At 40.0% G+C, this 23,225-nt stretch overlaps 1 protein-coding gene and 1 long non-coding RNA gene across 2 annotated transcripts in view; one reads left to right on the top strand and one right to left on the bottom strand.

Moving 5' to 3' along the window:
* CCNT1 (cyclin T1) overlaps positions 1 to 22,631 on the bottom strand; it is a 40,002-nt gene extending 17,371 nt beyond the window's left edge. The window contains 7 exon segments of the mRNA XM_003481561.4: positions 140 to 303; positions 2,054 to 2,099; positions 3,289 to 3,351; positions 5,521 to 5,581; positions 8,937 to 9,065; positions 16,575 to 16,656; positions 20,790 to 22,631. Of these exon segments, the coding sequence (XP_003481609.2) occupies positions 140 to 303; positions 2,054 to 2,099; positions 3,289 to 3,351; positions 5,521 to 5,581; positions 8,937 to 9,065; positions 16,575 to 16,656; positions 20,790 to 20,950 (706 nt within the window). The 5' untranslated portion in view covers positions 20,951 to 22,631.
* On the top strand, positions 885 to 1,826 carry LOC110260655. Its single transcript, XR_002343931.1, has 2 exons — positions 885 to 1,023; positions 1,644 to 1,826. It is a non-coding gene; the product is annotated as an uncharacterized LOC110260655 (long non-coding RNA).

A 23,225-nucleotide genomic window follows, 5' to 3' on the forward strand; every position in this document is an offset into this window, starting at 1 on the left:
AAGAAAAATTCAGAGGCAGGAATAATGAAATGAGAACAACCTCAACTAACTATTTTCATCTGAAATGAAGTCACCTTTGGGCAGATATGTGACAGATCGAGAGCAAGTGCTTTTCAAGGTCCCTTACTCTAAAACTTACCATCTAAAAGTTCCAAGGTCACAGTGGCGTCAACATACTCCCACCAGTGCTTCCCATCAGTTGAGACTGGGATCTCCCAGTTGGACCACTTGCAAGCCAGATGAATGCAGACACAGGCTACCACAGGAGGTGTGTACTGCAGGCTAAATGTGGTCAAATGCAGGCTGACATCAGAGGGAAGGAAACAAGAGAGTGTCATGAGCTCTCAATTCTCAACCCAAAGTTAAAACTCTCCATTATTTAAAAAAAGAGAGAAAACTAAAAAAAAATTTAAAAATTAAAAAAAAAAACCACTGGAGAGCAAGAAAGGCAAAAAAATATCCAGTGCTCTAATCCAGCACTCAACAGATTTCTCCATTAACTCACCTGCTCAGGTAACAACTTTTCTGTTTGTTGGTTTAACCACACATCATTTAATCTACAAACTGATGAAGGACCAAAAAAATAAAAAAAATCAAAACAAAAATAAATGAATAGGTACTCAGTTTTTTAAAGTGAAGGATCAATTATCCTGAGAATAAGCTCAAAACTTACCAATTATGTATATCAAAAATTTTATAAATTTTCCTTAAGTCTTTAGAAATACCCTAAAAATTATCTTGTCTCTTGCCAACCATCAGTTTGATCTATTTAAGATAATAAAGAGACAATCACTTTCTCAAGTATGGAGTTGACAGTTTAAAAATTTCTCCCATCAGGCTAAAAAAATGAACTTCTTAGCCCTGACAGTCATTAGGAGCATCTTTTTCCATGAACAACCAATAAACTGGAGATGAGAATGAACAAGTCGTTTTGTAACCCAAGTTATATATTTTCTTTAAAAAGAGGAGACGGGAGTTCCCGTCGTGGTGCAGTGGTTAACAAATCCGACTAGGAACCATGAGGTTGCGGTTTCGGTCCCTGCCCTTGCTCGGTGGGTTAAGGATCCGGCGTTGCCGTGAGCTGTAGTGTAGGTTGCAGACGCGGCTCGGATCTCATGTTGCTGTGGCTCTGGTGTAGGCCAGTAGCTACAGCTCTGATTCGACCCCTAGCCTGGGAACCTCCATATGCCGCAGGAGCGGCCCAAAGAAAATGGCAAAAAAAAAAAAGACAAAAAAAATTAAAATTAAAAAATAAATAAATAAATAAATAAAAAGAGGAGAAAGAAAAAGTCTCACAACTCTTTACACATATACATGCCCATTTATCTACGAGCAGGTGAAGAAGAGTCATTTAAAATATCATAATTATAGCAGGATCCCCCAAATTAGTTTTTTGGGTTTTTTTTTGTCATCTTTTTGCCTTTTCTTGAGCCACTCCCGCGGCATATGGAGGTTCCCAGGTTAGGGGTCCAACTGGAGCTGTAGCCACCGGCCTACACCAGAGCCACAGTAACGCGGGATCTGAGCCGCGTCTGCAACCTACACCACAGCTCATGGCAACGCCGGATCGTTAACCCACTGAGCAAGGCCAGGGATCGAACCCACAACCTCATAGTTCCTAGTTGGGTTCGTTAACCACTGAGCCATGATGGGAACTCCCCAAATTAGATTTTTAGTCACTGTCAATGAACCCCAAGTTTAAACAAACTTTTAGAACTATACTCTTGGTATTTTAAAGCAAAGTAACAAAATACAGAATTAAGTAAGCTATCAAGCAATCAGCAATAAATAATTCTACCACCTTACAAATTAAAAAAAAAAAAAAAGCAGCATGGAAATTTTAAGGTATAGCATGAAAACTACAGAAAAATCAACATCTACCAGAGAATTGTCTATGACACATCATATCAAAGATCTTTGCCTAGGTCTTTGGCTTCTCGTTTACTAAGTGCCAGACCTGTCGTGTTTCCACAGACCCAACAAAAAGCAACGATTCTAACGCAAGTAAAAGGCTTATACCAAAAATAGAAGAGGAAAATGTTAAAATATAAACCTGTTGGTCGCCATGAAGTAAGAAGTCTGTGCCAGGTCCTTGCTTGCTGAAACAAAAAACAAAAGGGGGGGGGGAGAAAGTTATTAGTTCCATTCATGTTCAACAATTATTCAACAAGCATTTACTATTTCCAAGGCAGAGAGCATAGTGGTGAATGAGGGAGATATGGTCCCTGACCACCTGATGTTTACATTCTACTATCAAAGGAGACAGATTAAGCAATGTCCAATTATAATAATTACGCTACTCCAGATTTAAATTTTTTTTTCTGCACACCAGGGAATCAGGGGTACATGTTTAAAATGCATTTCCTCCCTAGAGTTTAGCTCAAAAGGTTTGGATGTAATTAGCATTTTTAACAAGTAACCCAGAGATCCTGAAATAAGAATTCACTGAGAAATTCTGAGGTAGGTGAAGAACTAATTTGGAGGCAAGATTAGAATCCAGAGACCTTGATAGATTTTAGAAAAACCAGCAAGTAACAAAAATTATTTAAATATATTACAATTAAAAAACCCCCAAAAACCTGATCCAGGGGACAAAACAATTTTTAATCTTCCCTAAATATTAGCATTTATCCATCTCTGTTTAACCCTATCCTTGCTCAACATAAACTTTTTAATGCTTTTAAAATGTAAAGAACTCAGGGAAAACTCTGAGGAGTTTTCAGATAAAACACACAATAAAGGCTACCAATAAGTGCTATCAATTAAGTCTACAAAACTAAAATGCACAATGGTGTCTACACAGTGATACTACTATTTAAATAAATAAGAGGAACCAGGTTTCGTGCAATTACAGCTACCAAAGTTAAATCAGAATAATAAGCAAGTCCTGCCAAGAGCTTACCAACAATGAAAGCAAGTTCAAATAACTTCTAGATGACCCCTGGGTAGCCTTTAAGAGTGCCTAGGACAATCAACCCCCAAATCAAGATCACCTACTCCCAAGACATCCTTAAAATTGCTGTTAGATTCTTATGTTTTAGTGAATTTTCAAAATCTGCCCCCAGCTTTGAAAAATATCCTCAAGAAGCTCTCTTTATCTGGAGATCACCTCAAAATAGTACAAGAACCTAACAGAAGAATGCCACCCACTCATTTTGATTTAAACCAGGTAAGTTTTTTAATTTAAATTTTGGCCAAAGCACCTGCGTGATGTATTTGTCCACAGCAAACCTTAGCTTCTAAAATTTAAAACAATTTAAGACGGTGTCTCAAGTTAGGAGTCCTTACCTCGAACAAGTTGAGTGCACTTTACCACATGTGTGTGTGGATGATCAATTGTTAGTTCGAAGCCTACAAAAAAGTAACTGGTTAAAAAGCTAAAGATACCCAAAATACTTTATACTTCTTTCATCTGAGTTACCACTCAAGGCCTCCCCTCACCTTCCCGTCCCAAAACTGCCTGCTCAGAGGCTAAGAGAGGCGCACAAAGTATGAGGCATGCGCTTCTGTAAGATACATTATCTCCTAAGGTGCTCATATACTGAGCTAGGAGGCACCACTCAGACAAAAAAACGAAGTCTCAAGATCCCTGAGCTACTCATAACCTCTAAACAAAAAACATTTTTGGGGAACAACAGAAATGTAGTATATGGTTGGAAGAAGCAGTCACTCAAGTGATGATTAGCTTCAAAAGCTTAATCTTGAGAAAACATTTTACAACCTAGTCCTCTCTTACCTGAGTTTTATTCCTTTTCATCATCATAATTATAATACTGATCATTTTATCCAACTCCAAATGATCTTCACCAAAGTTACTTAAGGAAGATCAGTATATCCATAAGAATTTTCAGTGAGGTTTGTTTGCGTAAGTAAATAAAATTTTCTAGATACAAGCAAAGAAATTCTATGGAGTTCCCATTGTGGCTCATTGGTTAACAAATGTAACTAGTATCCATGAGAATTCGGGTTCAATCCTAGCCTCGCTCAGGGGGTTGAGGATCTGGCATTGCCGTGAGCTGTGGTGTAGGCCCGCAGCTGTAGCTCTGATCTGACCCCTAGCCTGGGAACCTCCATATGTCGCCTGTGCAGCCGTAAGGAAAAAAAAAAGTAAAGAAATTCTACTGTGAAATGTACATGATGTAAATTATTCTAAAATATAATTGATTCTTACTAATTAGCTCTCACAGGTTTCCACATTAAAGTATTAATAATATTGTGGCTCAGTGGGTTAAGAACCCAACACAGTGTCCATGAAGATGCAGGTTCAATCCCTGGCCTTGCTCACTGGGTTAAGGATTCGAGGTTGCTGCAAGCTGCAGCATGGGTCACAGATATGGCCTGGATCTGGTGTTGCTGTGGTATAGGCCAGCAGCTGCAGCTCCAATTTGACCCATATTCGGGAAACTTTCATATGCTGCAGGTGTGGCTATTAAAAAAAAAAAAGTATTCCATAAGAAAAATATCACAGTCCCCTAAAATACAGTTACTTTTCAGATAATTAAAATAAATTAGCAGAAACTAATTTAGAAAATTCATTGTGTCTATGTGTGCATATGTAAAAAAATATAGCCCTACCAGTAACTTTGCAATGCAACTCATGAAATCATCCCCTACCTAAAGAGAAAAATATAGACCCAAGAACAAGAAAATCTTTTTTTTTTTTTTTTACAGCCACACCTGCAACATATATAGAAGTTCCTGGGCTAGGGGTCCAATCAGAGCTAAGCTGCTGGCCTACTACATCACAGCCATGCTGGATTTTAGCCCCATCTGTGACCCACACTGAAGCTTGCAGCAATGCTTAACCCACTGAGCAAGACCAGGGATCGAACCTGCATCCTCACGGAGATGTCAGGTTCTTAACCTGCTGAGCCACAACGGGAACTCCAAAGGCAGTCTCTGATGAAAATAATGATAGTTTCTACCATTATTTATCAGAAAGTTAAACACTGCCACATCTTAAAAAGCAAATCATGAGTCCTAGAACAAAAAAACAAACAAACAAAAAACCCTGCTAAATGCATTTCAAATGTCAGCTATGTCTGTATTTCTCTGCGGTATAGGTCAAAGTTAAACTCTGAGCTCACAACCTCTAAAAGGTGCAAAAACCTTCCCAAGAGATTCTCTTCCTGTTTCTTTTTTTTTTTTTTAGAAACTTTTTTATTTCTTCATTTTATTTTATTTTTGTCATTTTGCCATTTCTAGGGCTGCTTCTGCGGCATATGGAGGTTCCCAGGCTAGGGACCTAATTGGAGCTATAGCCAACGGCCTACACCATAGCCACAGCAACGCTGGATCCAAGCCGAGTCTGTAACCTGCACCACAGCTCACAGCAATGCCAGATCCTTAACCTGCTGAGGAAGGCCAGGGATCGAACCCACAACCTCATGATCCCTAGTCGGATTCGTTAACCACTGCGCCATATCGGGAACTCCCTCTTCCTGTTTCTTATTTTGCAAATTTAGAAACTGTTATATTACACATATACTTCTTTAATGTCTTAAAGGAAAAGAAACTTACCTAAGGTCTGCAGAATTATGCTTTCTAATATCACCAGATCTTGAACTTGTTGCAGGTAAGCCTGCAGGTGAGAAGATACATAAATTATTCCCCCAAAAGAGAGAATATATTATAAAGTAAACAATTTTAACAACCTCCAAGGGAAACCAAAGCTACAAAAGGCAAAAGTAGAGTTATAAGGGAGAGTAGGAACTGAAATGAATCCTTATCCCTATCAGTACAGATCCTCCTTAAAAAAAAAAAAAAAAAAAAAAAACCAGCTACAGTAAAAGCACCAGAGATTTGGTTAATTTTCAGACTGACATTTTAGGTTTTAAAGTTCATACGATGTAGACATAAGAAAATTTAAAATATATCTTTTATTCAGTATCATTAAAATACAATGCAGAGCCCTCCTACAGTACTGCAGGCAATCTCAAATATTTGACTCCTGTTAAACCTTCCTTCTAGAGTAATGCTAGATTTTTAAAACTCACAGAAGAGTTCAAAGGAAAAAGGAACCAAAAAAAAAAAAAACCATTTCAGATTTCAGATTTGTACCGGCCATTGCTATAGCTATTAACACATGGCTATCAAGCAACTGAAATGTGCTGAGTGAATTTTGAAGAGTTAGTTCAAAAAATAATGTAAACCACTTCATTAATGTTAAAATTGATCATATGCTGAAATGACACTATTTTGGGGTTAAACACACTATTATTATGTTAAATATAACAGAACACTAATTTCAATTTTTTAAATAAAGATTTTAAATAAAGCTTAATGAAAGTTTAAATTTTTTTAATTACATCTATGACTTCTCTTATATTTCTGTTGGACAGCACTGGTCTAGAACTCTAGGAGAATGGACTTGAGCCAGGAGTTAAGAGAACTTATGTTGCTTTTCACTTTCCACTGAACTTCATGATCTTGAAATAAGTCCTGGCAGACCCGTGGTTGCCAAGGGGGAGAGGGAGGGAGTCCGGGGTTAGTAGATGCAAACTATTGCCTTTGGAGTGGATAAGCAATGAGATCCTGCTGTACAGCACAGGGAACTATATCTAATCACTTGCTATGGAACATGATGGAGGATAATGTGAGAAAAAGAATGTATATATATATACACGTGTGACTGGGTCACTTTGCTGTACAGTAGAAACTGACAACACTGTAAACCAAATGGAAAAGCTATAATGGAAAAAATAAAAATCATTAAAAAAAGAAAAAAGAAAAAGGAATAAGTCCAATAAGGACTTAAAACTATGCTAGCTCTCCTTTCCATATAAAGTATCTTCTCCTACTCACCTCCTAAGAGGGTGAGAAGTTCATGTAAATATACTTGAAAGAAGGGAAAAGAGTGGGCATTTTATTTTTTGGTTTATTTTGTTAAAATTTTGTTCACAGGAGTTCCCGTCGTGGCGCAGTGGTTAATGAATCCGACTAGGAACCATGAGGTTGCGGGTTCAGTCCCTGCCCTTGCTTAGTGGGTTAACGATCCGGCGTTGCCCTGAGCTGTGGCGTAGGTTGCAGGCGCGGCTCGGATCCCGCGTTGCTGTGGCTCTGGCGTAGGCTGGAGGCTACAGCTCCGATTGGACCCCTAGCCTGGGAACCTCCATATGCCGCGGGAGCGGCCCAAGAAATAGCAACAACAACAACAACAACAACAAAAAAAGACAAAAAAAAAAAAAAAATTAAACTGCTAGGTTTACATGGAGAGGGGAAAAAAAAAAAAAAAACCACTAAAAATTTTGTTCACAGTAAATCAACTACAATAAAAAAATTTAAAAAAAACTAAATAAATAAAATTTTGTTATTTGGTCAATTCTATCCAATGGCATTTAGTAGTCTCAAACATAAATAATAACAGTCCAGACCTCAACCCTTCAACAAAAACTACTGGTGCAGCCCAAAGAGAAAATGAAAGAAGTCAAGACACTGCTATGCAAACACGTATGTAATTCATGTAATTAGCAGCCATTATCAAAACAAAACAAAAATCCCTCCCAACTTTTCTAATATGATCAGAAGAACACATATTTCCACTTATTCAATATAGGATGACTCCTGCATTCATTGTAAGAGACAAATATCTAGTAGCAGAAATCCATAATTTTTCTCCGAACTTATCACTCCCCAGTCACTGACCTCTAAAGCCAGGAGAATTTCCCTTAAAGAACATCAAAGAAGGACGGAAGGGGGATAAAAAGCTATACATAGACACATGGGATAAAGATGTAGAAGCATATATCTGTAATTGGCATCTTCTTAGGGGAAGGGGGGGAGATGACCTCTTAACTTTTACTTTAAATGGTTTTTAACCATTTGAGTTATTTTATAATAAGCATATATAACTTGTAATTTCTTTCAAAGTTAAATACACACATACACATAGCAGGATATTTTTTAAAAATCCATTAACAAAAATTTATCTAAAAGAATGGTCTTCATAGTGATATTATAGTGGTGAGAAACTGGAAATTATCTTAACAGAAAATGGATAAAATATAATAATAATATATATATGTATATAATGAAATACCATCTCAATTTTTTTTTGGGGGGGGGGGGTTGTGCCCATGACATACAAAAATTCCCAGGCAAGGATCAAACCCACACCACAGCAGTGACAATGTCAGATGCTTAACTCATTGAGCCACCAAGGAACTCTCCTATCTCGGTGGAGAATTGAGGGGAAAACATTAGCCATATACTGAGTGAAAAAACACATAGGAAATATATACACTAATAGCTACTCATAGAAAAGAACCTGCAGTTCCCTGGTGACACAGAGGGTTAAGGATCTGGTGTTGTCACTGTAGAGGCTCAGCCTGCTGCTGTAATGCGGATTCAATCCCTGCCCCAGGAAATTCCATACACTATGTCCATGGCCAAAGTGGGGGGGCTGGAATAATGGTTCACTTACATATCTGTGGTCCAAATTACATCTAGGTATATCAATATATATATGATATATATTAATATTTTTTTCTGTATTTTCCAATTTTACCAGAGTGAATACAATCAAATTTTCCATAAAATTTCTGTTTTTGTTAAGGAAAAAACAAACACTAAAAGTTTCTTTGGAGTTCCTGTCATGGCTCAGCAGTTAATAAATCTGACTAGCATCCATGAGGACACAGGTTCAATCCCTGGTCTTGCTCAGTGGGTTAGTTAAGGACATGATGTTGCCCTAAGCTGTGGTGTAGGTCACAGACACGGCTCAGATCCAGGCTGCTATGGCTGTGGTGTAGGCCAGCAGCTACAGCTCTGATTTGACCCCTAGCCTGGGAACCTCCATATGCTGCAGGTGCAGCCCTAAAAAGCAAAAAAAAAGTTCCTTTAATAGCCCCCATTCAGACTTGAGTAAATCAAAGCTATAAAACTAAGATATAATCAGAATAAATTAAGAAAAAAGATGTAATTAATTAACCCCCTACCTCACTCCTAGTATCAGGAAGTGATTCCTGCGGATGGAGACAAGCATGTGCTACCTTGATGACATGTTCCAATTTTTTGGGCTGCTCTTCTACTTTGGCTGCTAAAAATAAAGCTGCTGGAGCCACGGACTGGATGAAGAGAAAAATAAATCACATTTATTATTTGTTTATTTCTACAGCAAGGTAGATCTAAATAAGAACTAAGTATTAAAGCAACTTCTTTGCTTACCTCAACTTTGTTACCTTATTTGTTTTCTCCTCTACTTAAAATATCTTCTCTCCGTTAATCCACGTCCATTTCCTAAAACCTTCAACAATCCCTCAACAAACTCTCACTAAAAACTACCTACGCATGGAGTTGCCGTCATGGCGCAGTGGTTAACGAATTTGACTAGGAACCATGAGGTTGCAAGTTTGATCCCTGGCCTTGCTCAGTGGGTTAAGGATCCGGCATTGCCCTGAGCTGTGGTGTAGGTCGCAGACGCGGCTCGGATCCAGTGTTGCTGTGGCTCTGACGTAGGCCAGTGGCTACAGCTCCGATTGGACCCCTAGCCTGGGAACACCTCCATATGCCGCGGGAAGCGGCCCTAGAAAAGGCAAAAAGACAAAAAAAAAAAAAAAAAAAAAAAAAAAATTTAACTAGCAGGAGTTCTCACTGTGGCACAGCAGTAATGAACCTAACTAGTAAAACCATGAGATTGTGGGTTCAATCCCTGGCCTCACTCAGTGGGTTAAGGATCAGGCATTGCCATGAGCTGTGGTGTAGGTCACAGACACGGCTCGGATCTGGTGTTGATGTGGCTGTAGTGTGGACTGGCAGCTACAGCTCCAATTGGACCTTTAGCCTGGGAACCTCCATATGTCATAAGTGCGGCCCTAAAAAGCAAAAACAAAAAACACTATGGAGAAGCCACTTGATGTAAACAGACAGCTTTCTACTTAAAATGAGATTATTAAGCTTTTTGTAAAATCACTCTATATACTTTTTTTTTTTTTTTTAAAGGAGTAAATCAAAATGTCTAGAAGCAGCAAATCCGGAGACAAAAGTAGACCAGTGGTGGCAAGGAGCTGAGACAAGAGACGAATGGGAATGATTGCTAAAGCATGACTGGTTTCTTTCTGGGGTGATGTAAATGTCCTGAAATTAGATCATGGTGAAGGTTGCCCAGCTCTTAATATACTACGAACCAGCGAACTGTACACTAGAAAAGGAATTTTACTGTATTCAATGCTTATATATGGGGAGGAGTAAAAATTCTTAAAAAAGAATTCAAAGTGTAGTGCTATATTCAACAGGTTATACATAGAAGGTATTTAGAGGGAAGAAAAAGTCAAGCCAATATGTACAAGGAGACAGAAAACTCAAGACACTCAGCAAGAAATTAGAGTGATAGGACATAAATGTAGATGGATGATCTGGGAAACCTCAGGAAGTACAACTTCTCTAGAATATTTTTTTTTTCTTTTCTCAGGGCTGCACCTGCGGCACATGGAAGTTCCCAAGCTAGGGGTCTAATTGGAGCTACAGCTGCTGGCTTACACCACAGCCACAGTAATGCCAGATCCAAGCCAAAGTTTACAGGAACACCAGATCCTCAATCCACCGAGCGTGGCCAGGGAGTGAACTTGCAACCTCATGGATTAATAGCTGGGTTCTTAACCCGCTGAACCACAATAGGAACTCCCTCTCTAGAATCTTTCTTTTTTTTTTTTTAATTTTTTTTTTTTTTTTGGTCTTTTGTTATTGTTGTTGTTGCTATCTCTTGGGCCGCTCCCGCGGCATATGGAGGTTCCCAGGCTAGGGGTTGAATCGGAGCTGTAGCCACCAGCCTACGCCAGAGCCACAGCAACGCGGGATCCGAGCCGCGTCTGCAACCTACACCACAGCTCACGGCAACGCCGGATCGTTAACCCACTGAGCAAGGGCAGGGACCGAACCCGCGACCTCATGGTTCCTAGTCGGATTCGTTAACCACTGCGCCACGACGGGAACTCCTAGAATCTTAACAAGAATATTTCAGTCAATTAAAAATGGCAATGGCATGAACTAGAATCAAAGAAATGCAATAAATAATTTTATAAAAGTGAAACAGTTGTTTCAATTACTGAGTAGAACTAACAAGCATTTTAATATTTATTTGTATCCCTGCAGTTATGTTCCACTTTGCTAGAACAGATTTTTCTCCACATATTCAATTCATAATCAACAAGTCTCTTCCTTCGTATCTGTGGCAACTGTATATAGAACTTCCTACACATATTCTACTAGACCTTAGGATAAGCAAAGAAAAACCAAAGGTGAATGGGCATGAACAAGGGTGTGGGAATCAGGGCATGAAGCACATTGTGAACACTAAACTAAGCAGTTAAAGGACATAAATAAAGGGATGTGAGACACAAAAGATTGAGAGAGTGACACTAAAGATTTTGGGTGAAAATGTAGTATTTAGAAAGATTAATCCAGTGGTAGATGGAGTAAGAGAAAAAGATAAGATACATTAAAAGTTCATTTCTTTTTTCTTATTTGGCTGCTCCATAGCATATGGAGTTTCCAGGCCAGGGACCAAATCCCAGCTGCAGCCATGACCCATGCTGCTGCAGGATCCGTAACCCACTACGCTGGGCCGGGTACTGAATCTGCGTCCCAGCGCTCCAAAGACACTGCTGATCCCATTGTGCCACAGCAGGAACTCCAAAAGTTAATTTTCTTAAATGGAAAATTTTCATACAGGCATTAGGAAATAAAGTTTAGAGTAGGCACTAGCAATAAAGGGAAAAAGAAATTCAGTTTTCACCATGGAAAAAGAATTTTATATATATACACAAACACCCACACACATGTGTATTTGCATGCAAAGAAGAAAATTATAATGGAATATATGCCAAAATGTTAAGAGTAATATCACTGAACACCAGCTTACAAGGAAATCATTTTTCTCCTTTATTTTTTTTTATTTTTTATTATTTTTTTTTTTGGCCACGCCTATGGCCTGCAGAAGTTCTCAGGCCAGGGACTGAACCTGTACCACAAGTGACCCAAGCCACAGCAGTGACAGTGGATCCTTAACCCACTGAGCAACCACAAAACACCCGCCTTCATTTAATTTCATAATATACATTCATAGGGAGAGAAAAAACAGTACCACCTTAAAAACTGGACTTTAGGGAGTTTCTGTCGTGGCGCAGTGGTTAACAAATCCGACTAGGAACCATGAGGTTGCGGGTTCGGTCCCTGCCCTTGCTCAGTGGGTTAACGATCTGGCGTTGCCGTGAGCTGTGGTGTAGGTTGCAGATGCAGCTCGGATCCCGCGTTGCTGTGGCTCTGGCGTAGGCCAGTGGCTACAGCTCCGATTGGACCCCTAGCCTGGGAACCTCCATATGCTGTGGGTGCGGCCCTAGAAAAAGGCTGGAGGACAACAAACAAAAAAAAAACCCTGGACTTTATAACTGATTAGACAAAAGGGGAAAAGGAAAAGGACAACTCAAAAACAGTAAGATTTTAAGCCTACGATTTTGCCTTCAAGGAGCTAAAACTATACTGGAGATAATCTAACTAAAATATGACATGCAAATAATAGTTAACAAAGCAAAATAGCATCTCAGTTAAGTGAAAGACTGCAAGAAATAAAGTTTAAATCTAATCTTTGTGCAATCAATCATAAAAATATTCATTGTTCCTCATGGAATCATATACCAAGCTAGCTTATCAAATTATTTTCCCATTAAAGGCAGTCTCTAAGAGGAATTCTTACACTAGGTAAGAATACAAGATTTTCTGCATTTTAAGAGAATAACATGGAATTCCCACTGTGGCTCAGCAGGTTAAGAACCCGACACAATCTCTGAGAGGATGCAGGTTCGATCCCTGGTCTTACTCACTGGTTTAGGGATCTGGCATTGCCTCAAGCTGCAGCACAGGTCATAGATGAGACTTGGGTCCAGTTGTGGTATAGGCCAGCAGATGCAGCTCCAATTCGACCCCTAGCCCAGTAACTTCATATGCCACAGATGCGGCCCTAGAAAGAAAAAACATAAAATAAAATAAAACAGGAGTTCCCATCATGGCTCATCGTAAACAAATCTGACTAGTAACCACTAGGATGCAGGTTTGATCCCTGGCCTCTCTCAATGGGTTAAGGATCCAGCATTGCATGAGCTGTGGTGTAGGTCACAGACGTGGCTCCAATCCCCTGTTGCTGTGGCTGTGGCGTAGGCTGGCAGCCGTGGCTCTGATTCAACCCCTAGCCTGGGAACAGGCTATGAGTGTGGCCCAAATACATAAATAAATAAATAAGACAACCAAAACAATAAAATAGGGACAAAGAGAATCAAAGTCAATTTTTAAGTCAATTCCTCAATTTCACAAAAACAATGACCAAAAGACACAGGAAGTTCAACTTCACTAACTGAATAACTTTAAATTAAGAAAATTATTTAGGACTCCATCTTGTTCACCACACTCTCCCTAAGTGCTTGACAAGCAGAACTTAGTATTTCCTGAAGTAAAGAATACTTGTTGCTGGAGTTCCCATAGTGGCTCAGTGGTTAACAAATCCAACTAGGAACCATGAGGTTTCAGGTTCGATTCCTGGCCTCAACCAGTGGGTTAAGGATCCAGCACTGCCATGAGCTGTGGTGTAAGTCGCAAACACGGCGCGGATCCCGTGTTGCTGTGGCTGTGGCGTAGGCTGGCGGCTACATCTCCGATTGGACCCCTAGCCTGGGAACCTCCACATGCCGTGGGTGCAGACCTAGAAAAGACAAAAAAAAAAAAAAAAAAAAAAAAAAGAATATTTGTTGTTAGTGAGGAGCAAAGAAAAGAACCCTCTCCTACAGTGCTGGAAACAATGTATGTTGATATAATATTTCAGTAGAGCAAACTGACACAACAAAAATCTTTTAAATGCATATCCTTGGACAGAGCAATGCCACCTAGAGGAATTTATAAAACAGTCATGTTAGTGCATGACTATTTTCTATAACATTGTTTATAATATAATAAACTAGAAACAACCCAAGAGGGATCTAGTAAAATAAATTATGGTAACTACTCAAATAAATACTATGTGGCCATTTAAAATAATGAGAAACCAATTAAAAAAATATCCAATAAATACATATTGTTAAGTGATGAAGGCAACTGTGTGAGAGCAGTATAGTAAGAAGTGATTTTTATAGAAAAACATAAATGCTGGTACTATATGCAAAGAAAAATGTCTGACCCCACTCAATGGGTTAAGATCCAGCATTGCCGTGAGTTGTGGTATAGCTTGCAGATGTAGCTCAGATCTGACGTTGCTGTGGCTATGGCATAGGCTGGCAGCTGCAGCTCCAATTCGACCCCTAGCTTGGGAACTTTCATATGATGCAGGTACACCCCTAAAAAGACAAAAAAAAAAAAAGTCTGAGATATTATAAGCTAAAGTGTTCATTAAAAATTATTTCTAGGAGTTCCCAACATGGCGCAGTGGTTAACGAATCTGACTAGGAACCATGAGATTGTGGGTTCGATCCCTGGCCTTGCTCAGTGTTGCCATGAGCTGTGGTGTAGGCTGCAGACGCAGCTCGGATCCTGCGTCGCTGTGGCTCTGGCGTAGGCCGGCGGCTACAGCTGCGATTTGACCCCTAGCCTGGGAACCTCCGTATGCCACGGGAGAGGCTCAAGAAAAGGCAACATTATACACTTCCATATTAATTTTTACTATGAGCATTTATTACCCTTGCAGTAAGAAAAAAATAACAAGGAAAATGTATGAGTGCTTCACAGGACATAATACATATCACAACAATGTATTAAGTCCCCTCCAACATGAATTTGGATTCATTACAGCTAAATTCTTAGAATTAACCTACTAAAGGAGTGACACTTTTCATCTGTTAATTCCAGAATGTGCCTTAAATCAATTTTGCTAAAGAGGTTAAATACCCCCAAATTAAATTAAAAGACTCACTGGATTTTGGAAAAAGTCATAAAATCCAAAAGAATCTCTAAATATTGGATTAATTACCAGATCATTCATTTATTCATCAAGTTTACTGAAGGTGCTTTAGAGGATACACAGAAAAGTGACTCTCTGTCCTTGCAAAGATTAACATGCAGAAAATAACATAAAGATAAAAGTAATATATATGGTATATAAGAAATATATAGACACACATATACACATGCAGAGTGGAGAAACTAATCTGTGATGTAGTTCACCCTGGATTTCAAAGCTTTACCATAATAAAAAAAATGTAGAAAACTTTAGAATCGGCAAGACAGCTATGGACTTCCTCTTCAAATTCTGTTCTTTATTCACTACTTTCTATTCCAGAGCTATCAGACAGCCTCATGAAATGCGTCTCTCTTCCTTAATAAGAGTGTTCTGGAGTCCCCATGTGGTATGGCAGGTTAAGGATCTGGTGCTGTCACTGCAGCAGCTCAGGTTGCTGCTATGGCTCAGGTTCAATCCCTGGCCCAGCAATGTCCATATGCCCAGGGTGCAGCCAAAAAAAGAAAAAGTCAGTTCCTCGAAATTGGAGTAGGGCATGGCTAGAGGTAGGGAGGTTAAGAGTAAGAGATAGCCAAGTAGACTGGAAAGTCAGAAAAAACTGGGAATACTCTATCCACAAATCTAAAGGGTTTCCTGTCCATTTACTCTCCAAACTGAGTCTATCAATATCTTACAAGAGCAGTATCTAGCTTTACAGTTTTTATTCCTATGACATAAAAAAAAAAAAGGACTGCAAAACCTATCATCCTAAGGATAAGTCTGAAACATCTTTCCTCAAAACATAACTTTTTCTTAAAAAAAAAAAAAAAAAAGCAGGGAGGGATCCAGCATTGCCACTGCAGCAGCTTGGCACGGGTTCAGTCCCTGGCCTGGAAACTTCCATATGCTGCAGGTCAGCTGGGAGGGGAAAAAAAAAAAAAAAAAAAAAAAAAAAAAAAAATTTGACTCACAAATTCATATGAAGTGTTCATCAAGTTAATCCTACTACCTTGGGATTTTATTAAACAAACATAGTCTTACCTGCAACTGGGATATCACTATGCACTTGCTTCCAAGTCATTTACAATAATGATAAATAGGACCATTTCAGGTAGCAAAACTGAAAATAGTATTATTTACAATTCTGTCCAGAAAAAAAAATCCCTTTATTACTATTATTTTCTTTTTCGTGTCTTAAAAGTCACACCCCAGTCGTTACATAATGTATCCACCCCTTCCAACTGGTCATTGACTGGAATTTTATCAAAGATTTTTAGAAAATCTAAATAACATACATTCACTTGTTTTCCTATACCCATACTGTTATTAGCTAATTCCAAAATAACGCTTAAATTAAGCATAGTTTGCCCTTTAATGCTACTCTCCCAACCAAAAAAATGTTAAGATTAAGTATTCAATAATCTATTTTAATAGAGAATCCAGCTACTCTAAGGATGCACTAAACCTACCAAAGAACTAGTTAGACACTTCACAGGAAATCTGGACGGCTGGATTCAGAACAGCAGTTTGACACCTAATGAAAGTGATCAATCTTAAATTCTAAACTTCAAATCCCAGTTCGCAGCAAGTATCAAACAGAAAAGAAATACGAAGTCGGAATTAATCACAAAAGGATTATACCACATAAAAAAGTTATACTTACATTTTGATGGAACTGTGTAAAAGACTGAATCATGTAGAATCGATGCATGTATACTATAGCAGTGTTGATAGTCAATTGTGAGCTAAAATGTTCATGTTAAGGCCACAAAACAGGTAGTACAATTCCCAAAAATATAACTTCTATATCCTCCCCAAAGGACCATGCAGCCAAGCACAACAGATGCTCCTAAATGAAAATCATACTTACCTCTCAGAGGTGTAGAGAAAAAAAAAGAACTCTCCTATACTTGGTGGGAATGTAAGCAGTTAGTTACAGGATGGAGGTTCCTCAAAAAACTAAAAAGAGATCCAGCAACCCAACTCCTGCGCAAAACTATAATCCAAAAAGATACACACATCCCAATGTTCATGGCAGCAATATTTACAATAGCCAAGACATGGAAACAATCTAAAAGTCCATCAAGAGATGAATGAGTAAAAACGACACACACAATGGAATATTACTCAGCCATAAAAAAGGATGAAATATTATTTGCAGCAACACAGATGGACCTAGAGATTATCACACTAAGCGAAGTAAGTCAGAAAGAGAAAGACAAGGAGTTCCCGTCGTGGCTCAGTGGTTAACGAATCCAACTAGGAACCATGAGGTTGCAAGTTCGATCCCTGGCCTTGCTCAGTGGGTTAAGGTTCCGGCATTGCCGTGAGCTGTGGTGTAGGTTGCAGACAAGGCTCAGATCCTGCGTTGCTGTGGCTCTGGCATAGGCTGGTGGCTACAGCTCCGATTCAGTCCCTAGCCCGGGAACCTCCATATGCCACAGGAGCGGCCCTAGAAAAGACAAAAAAAAAAAAAAAGAAAGAAAGAGAAAGACAAGTACTATACAATATTCCTCATATGTGGAATCTAAATATGACATAGGAATTCCTCTGTGGCACAGCAGGTTAAGGATGCAGCATTCACAATGCAGTGGCTTGGGTCACTGCTGTGGCTCAGATTCAATACTTGGCCTGGGAATTCCACATGCTACAGGCGAGGCCAAAATAAATAAATAAATAAATACATTAAAAAATAAAAATAAAATAAGACACAAATACAAATGAACGTATCTATGAAAAAGAAACAGACTCAAAGACATAGAAAACAGACTTATGGTTACCAAAGGGGAAAGGTGGTGGGGAGGGATAAAGTAGGAGTTTGGGATTAGGAGATACAAACTACTATATAAAATAAACAAGGTCCTATTGTATAGCACAGGGACGTATATTCAGTATCCTATAATAAAAAAACATAATGGAAAGGCGTATCTACAACTAGGCCACTCTGCTATACACCAGAAACTAAGACAACACTGTAAACCAACTATAGTTCCATTTAAAAGAAAAAAGAAAATCATACTTACCTCTCAGAATTAAAAGGCAAATTTGTTCTTTCATCAAATCACTAACCTCCAACGGACACTTAGCACAATACATAACAGGTGTTCACCGTAAAGTTGCTGAATTAATAAACAAGCAACTTCTCAATATGTGTGGATCAAGGAGGACTATAAGGAGTTCCCCTTGTGGCACAGCGGAAACAAACCTGACTAGGAACCATGAGGCTGCCGGTTTGATCCCTGGCCTCGCTGCTCCCTGTGTTAAGGATCCTTGCCGTGAGCTGTGGCGTAGGTCGCAGACGTGGCTGGGATCCCACGTTGCCGTGGCTGTGGCGAAGGCCGGCGGCTACAGCTCCCATTAACCCATAGCCTGGGAACCTCCATGTGCCGCACATGTGGCCCTAAAAAGATCCCCCCCCCAAAAAAAAGGAATATAAACAAAACTGTAATCTAAACCCGTCACTTGCCTACTGAAAATCTTACCAAGGTAACCCACTAGTACAGGCTATCTCTTCACCTCCCTAAACACCCTCCCTGATCTGCCCCCTAGGTGTGTCCCCGCTGATCTCACCATCTAAGCCCCTGGCAATTAACTTTGCAATTCTACCTCTCTGGCAACCAAACCTTCTCATAAAGTGATCCCTAGGGCCAGAAACACCAGGACTTGATATTCATCCAGTGATTTGATAGTCACTGAAAATAAAAACTCTTTTTCCCGATTTTTTCCCAAGCTAGGGGTCAAACTGGAGCTGTAGCTGCCAGCTTGCGCCAGAGCCAGAGCAGCTCAGGATCTGAGCTGCGTCTGCGGCCTACACCACAGGTCACAGCAAGGCCAGATCTGTAATCCACTGACCAAGGCCAGGGATTGAACCCACGTCCCTGTGGATGCTAGTCAGGTTTGTTAACCACTAAGCCATGATGGGAATGTTTTATTTTTAAACAATGTTTAAAGATTACATTCCATTTACAAAGTGCCTGCTATATTCTTGTACTGTACAAAGATAGCCTACCTTACTTACATCCAGTAGTCTGTACCTCCCACTCCCCCACTCATAGCACCCCTCTCTCCCCTCCCCACTGGTAACCACCAGTTTGTTCTCTATACTTGAGTTTGCTTTTTTTGTTTTTGTTTTTTTTCCTTCATTTTTGGCCACACCGTGCAGCATATGGAGTTCCTGGGCCATTAATCAGATCTAAGCCACAGCTGCAGAACCCATGCAGCAGCTGTGGCAATGCCAGATCTTTTAACCCACTATGCAGGGCCTGGGATCAAACCTGCATCCTGGTGCTGCAGAGGCAGCACCAGGCCCATTGTGCCACAGCAGGAACTCCTGCTTTTTTATTTCATTCACTAGTTTGTTGTATTTTTTAAGATTCCACATATAGGTGATATTATTTATCATTTGCCTTTCTCTGACTTACTTCATTTAACATGGTAATCTCCAGGTCCATTGATGTTGCCTCAAAGAGCATTATTTCATTCTATCTTATGGCTGAGTAACAGTCCGTTGTATATATACACCTCTTCTTTATCCATTCATCTGGAAATGGACATTTAGGACGCTTCCATGTCTTGGCTATTGTAAATAAAATACCTTTCCAAATTAGTGTTTCTGTTTTGTTTTGTTTTCTGGACACATCTAGGACTGGAATGCTGGGACATACGGTAATTCTCTTTTTAGCTTTTTGAGTAACCTCCATACCGCTTTCCACAGCGGCTGCACCAATTTATACTCCCACCAATAGTATTCAAGAGTTCCCTTGAAAAGAAAAAATTTTAATGCCTTCTAAAGACTTTGGAACACAATGTGAGACAATACCACGATGGCAACAACCTTAATAACATACGTGTAAAAAGGAAAGTGCTAGGATGCACTTTAATAGAATTTTTTGAAAAAAGGTTTCACTCAATACCGACTGGCTTATTAGGAAACAAATTAGATACCAGCACTAACGAGGACACCTCTTCTGAAGTGAGAGCAATCTTAAGAAACAAACACACAGCTGGCACACATTTAAATGGAAGCTGCATCTAAGAATAACTTGTCACTTCCAGAATGGAAATAAATTTTAAAACTATATTAGCATTCTCCACTACCATATGTGGTTTTCTGACAAAAACACTTGAAGGGGGAAAAAAATCACTAAATCTTTGAATTAGGGCAAAAATGAATATACATTAGTATCCTGAGTAACTTTAAAAGCCCAGTATCCCATAAACGGTTTAAAACATTACGTCTGTAGGTCTTCATCCCTACAAATCTAAACTGAAATCCTCCCTTCCTCTGAAAGGCTGTAAGACTCTAGCACTAGCTACTTTTTGAACATCTGAGCAGTAAGCACTGTGTTAGTTAGGCATGGAAATCAAATTCAACAGGTATCACCCTACTTCACAGACAAGAAAACCAAGAATTTGACAGGTTTCTTAAACAACTAGTAAGTGGGAGGAACGGATGTGGAGCCAAATCTGGAGCATTCATTCTAGACCAACCATTTTAAAAGACCTTCAGAGAGTGAACTTTCTCAAAACTCTTATGACACACTAAGTTCAGGAAGCATCATCAAGCGTGAAACTTCCACGAGATCCCTAGGGCATAGCAGAAAAGCAGAGTAGGCGATTAGAACACACCGACAAGAGACTAACGACTAGTAAGAGCTCGTTGAAACACAAAGCGGGAAGGATACGCAATTCCCAGCAAAGTTGGTGGCTCGGGTGAACAAGCGGGAAATTAACTTCGCCTCGCTTCCCTCCCGCGGAACTCTTAATTTCAGTCTCTCCCGGCCCACCCGCTTCCCTTCGGTCTGACAGACCCTGAGGCCTGGACGCCGGGGCAGGGCGGGACTTACACCAAGGCCGAAGGCCTAGGCCGCAAGGATACACGTTAAGACGCTGGCCCATGTCCTGGAGCAGATTGGCCGCCTGCTGGCGACAAGAAAGTTCTTCATCTGGGTCCAGGCCAAAACGACGGGATGGGCTATTTTCCAGCTGTTCTCGAGTAAAATACCACCGTTTATTGTTGTTCTTTCTCTCTCCCTCCATAGTGCTTCAACCAGAAGGCAGCGGCGGAGGCTGCAAGCACTTCCCAGCGTCACCTTCTCGGCGACACACATCCGCTGTGCGGGGGCTACTGCGACGTGACGAACTTCCGCTAGGGCGGACGGCTAGGTTGTGACACGCTTCCGTCGGGTGGGTGGGTGCTAGTTAAAGGATCCACTTCCGGAAAGCGCCTCGAGTCGGCCTGTAGCCGAGTTAACAGCCAGCAGGAGACCGGAAAAACCTTGGGCCTAGGACGCAGGCGCCAATCACGTGACCCTTGAGGCACGAGGTGGGGTTAGGAGTTCTCGTTCAAAAAAAAAAAAAAACACGTCTCCTCCCGCGAGAACTGGGTTGAGCCTTCGCGCCCTGAGCGAGGGGGCGGGGCAACGGCTTTGGCTGGGTGAGGTGCCCGCCCACGCGCCGCTCGGCGGTTCCGCGGTGAACTTCGCTCGTGGCGAAGGTGACCGCTTAAGATGGGGCACATCCGCAACTTGACAGATGAAATAAGTGAGACTGTCAAAAGCTGAAAAAAATAATCAGAGAGTAGCCCTATCGTCTATCGTACCATAAAGCAACGGGAAAGCTATTGCATTGTTGATAACAATGTAAATTACCCATTGGAGAAGCCGCTTTACAATATGTAACTAATGCCTTGAAACTCCTAAAGCTTCGACGCGGTGAGCCAATTTAAGGGAATAAGATGGAATTAGTAGTAATAATTTAGTACTAACCACAGTAGTGAATGACTCAAATATACTGTTTAGTTTAACCGGCACAGCGCCAAATATTTTAATCTATGTTTTGCGATCGGGTGAATTTAAACTGCTCCTTCCTTCTGGAAAGCTTCCACTACCACTCTGCGCATGCACAAATTTGTAAATTTCTGCCCTCTATCAAGATGTATCCGGCTCCAACGCTTGAGGGTTGTTCCTTCGTAGACAAGATACTTGTCTGTGCCCCTTGTATAAATGTAAATGGCAACTGTATATACGTTTTAGATTCTGAAAAGGATTAAATGAAGATTTGAGTTAAAAGTACCTGGAGCAGTACCTGGCACATAAAAAAATTCAGTAGATTTTATAATATTTATTATAGCATATTGAAACTGAGGGCAAGGACCATACCAGCCTTTTAAAAAAAACAACAACCCATTTTCATTTTTGTATCCATCTATCACCTCCCTAGTACAGTTCTGGCCCCAGTGGTCAATAAATGTTTGTCAAACAAATGCTCAAAACAACTAACAATAAAAAAATAAAAAATAAAAAATAAATCTCTCTGAAGCTTGGAGAGATTAAGTGGTTTGTCCTACACTACACCATTTATAAGTGTAGATTTTAAAATCAAGTCTAATTCCATTGTTCTCTCCATTCTAGCCGAGTGTACTCCTGCTTTTCGGGAACACTCACCTTGATTAAATTTGGGTAATATTAAAATCTTTTGTCTTTTATAATAAATATTTTGAGTTCTGTCATTTCTAGACAAGGCTGCTCCCACTCAATTTGATTCTAATTCATTCTCAGAAGTATTTTCTTCCATTCTAGGCCCTCCTCTGCCATACACTGCCTACAATTAGCATTTGCTCCATTTTATTCTGGAAAAATTGAGGAAAAAAATACTTGAAGTTACAATATTTTCAAAAATTATGATTTCAAACTTGTTCCGTTGCATGCTTTTTTTTTAATTGAATAAGCACTTTTTTAGTTATGTCATCTTTTATTTCATTTTTTGTCTTTTTGCCTTTTCTGGGGCTGCTCCCGCGGCAGATGGAGGTTCCCAGGCTAGGGGTCTAATCGGAGCTGTAGCTGCCAGCCTTCACCAGAGCCACAGCAACACGGGATCCGAGCCACCTCTGCAGTCTACACCACAGCTCACAGCAATGCCAGATCCTTAACCCACTGAGCAAGACCAGGGACCAAACCCAAAATCTCATGGTTCCTAGTCAGATTCGTTAACCACTGAGCCACGATGGGAACTCCTCCTATGTTGTCTTCTTAATAGCCAAAATTATTTCTCCCAGATTCCCCTCACCTATTTTTCTGACCTGTGTTTGGTTCTCCACTAAATTTCTTAGATTGATGACTCCATTTTGATGCTGTCGTGACTGTGTACCAGTCTTCTGAGAAAAAGACCTAGAAACTATCAGGCTTCACGCAATGCAACTGCTAGCCAATGGCTTGCTACCCTCCAGTACAGAAGAGGGGCACCTGTGTAAATCAGAGAAAAGAAATATTCTTTGACTTAAAATGATTTGAAAGTAGGTAGCAGGGATAACATA

Source organism: Sus scrofa, chromosome 5 (genome assembly GCF_000003025.6).
Source record: "Sus scrofa isolate TJ Tabasco breed Duroc chromosome 5, Sscrofa11.1, whole genome shotgun sequence".
In the NCBI taxonomy this organism is placed as follows: Eukaryota; Metazoa; Chordata; class Mammalia; order Artiodactyla; family Suidae; genus Sus; species Sus scrofa.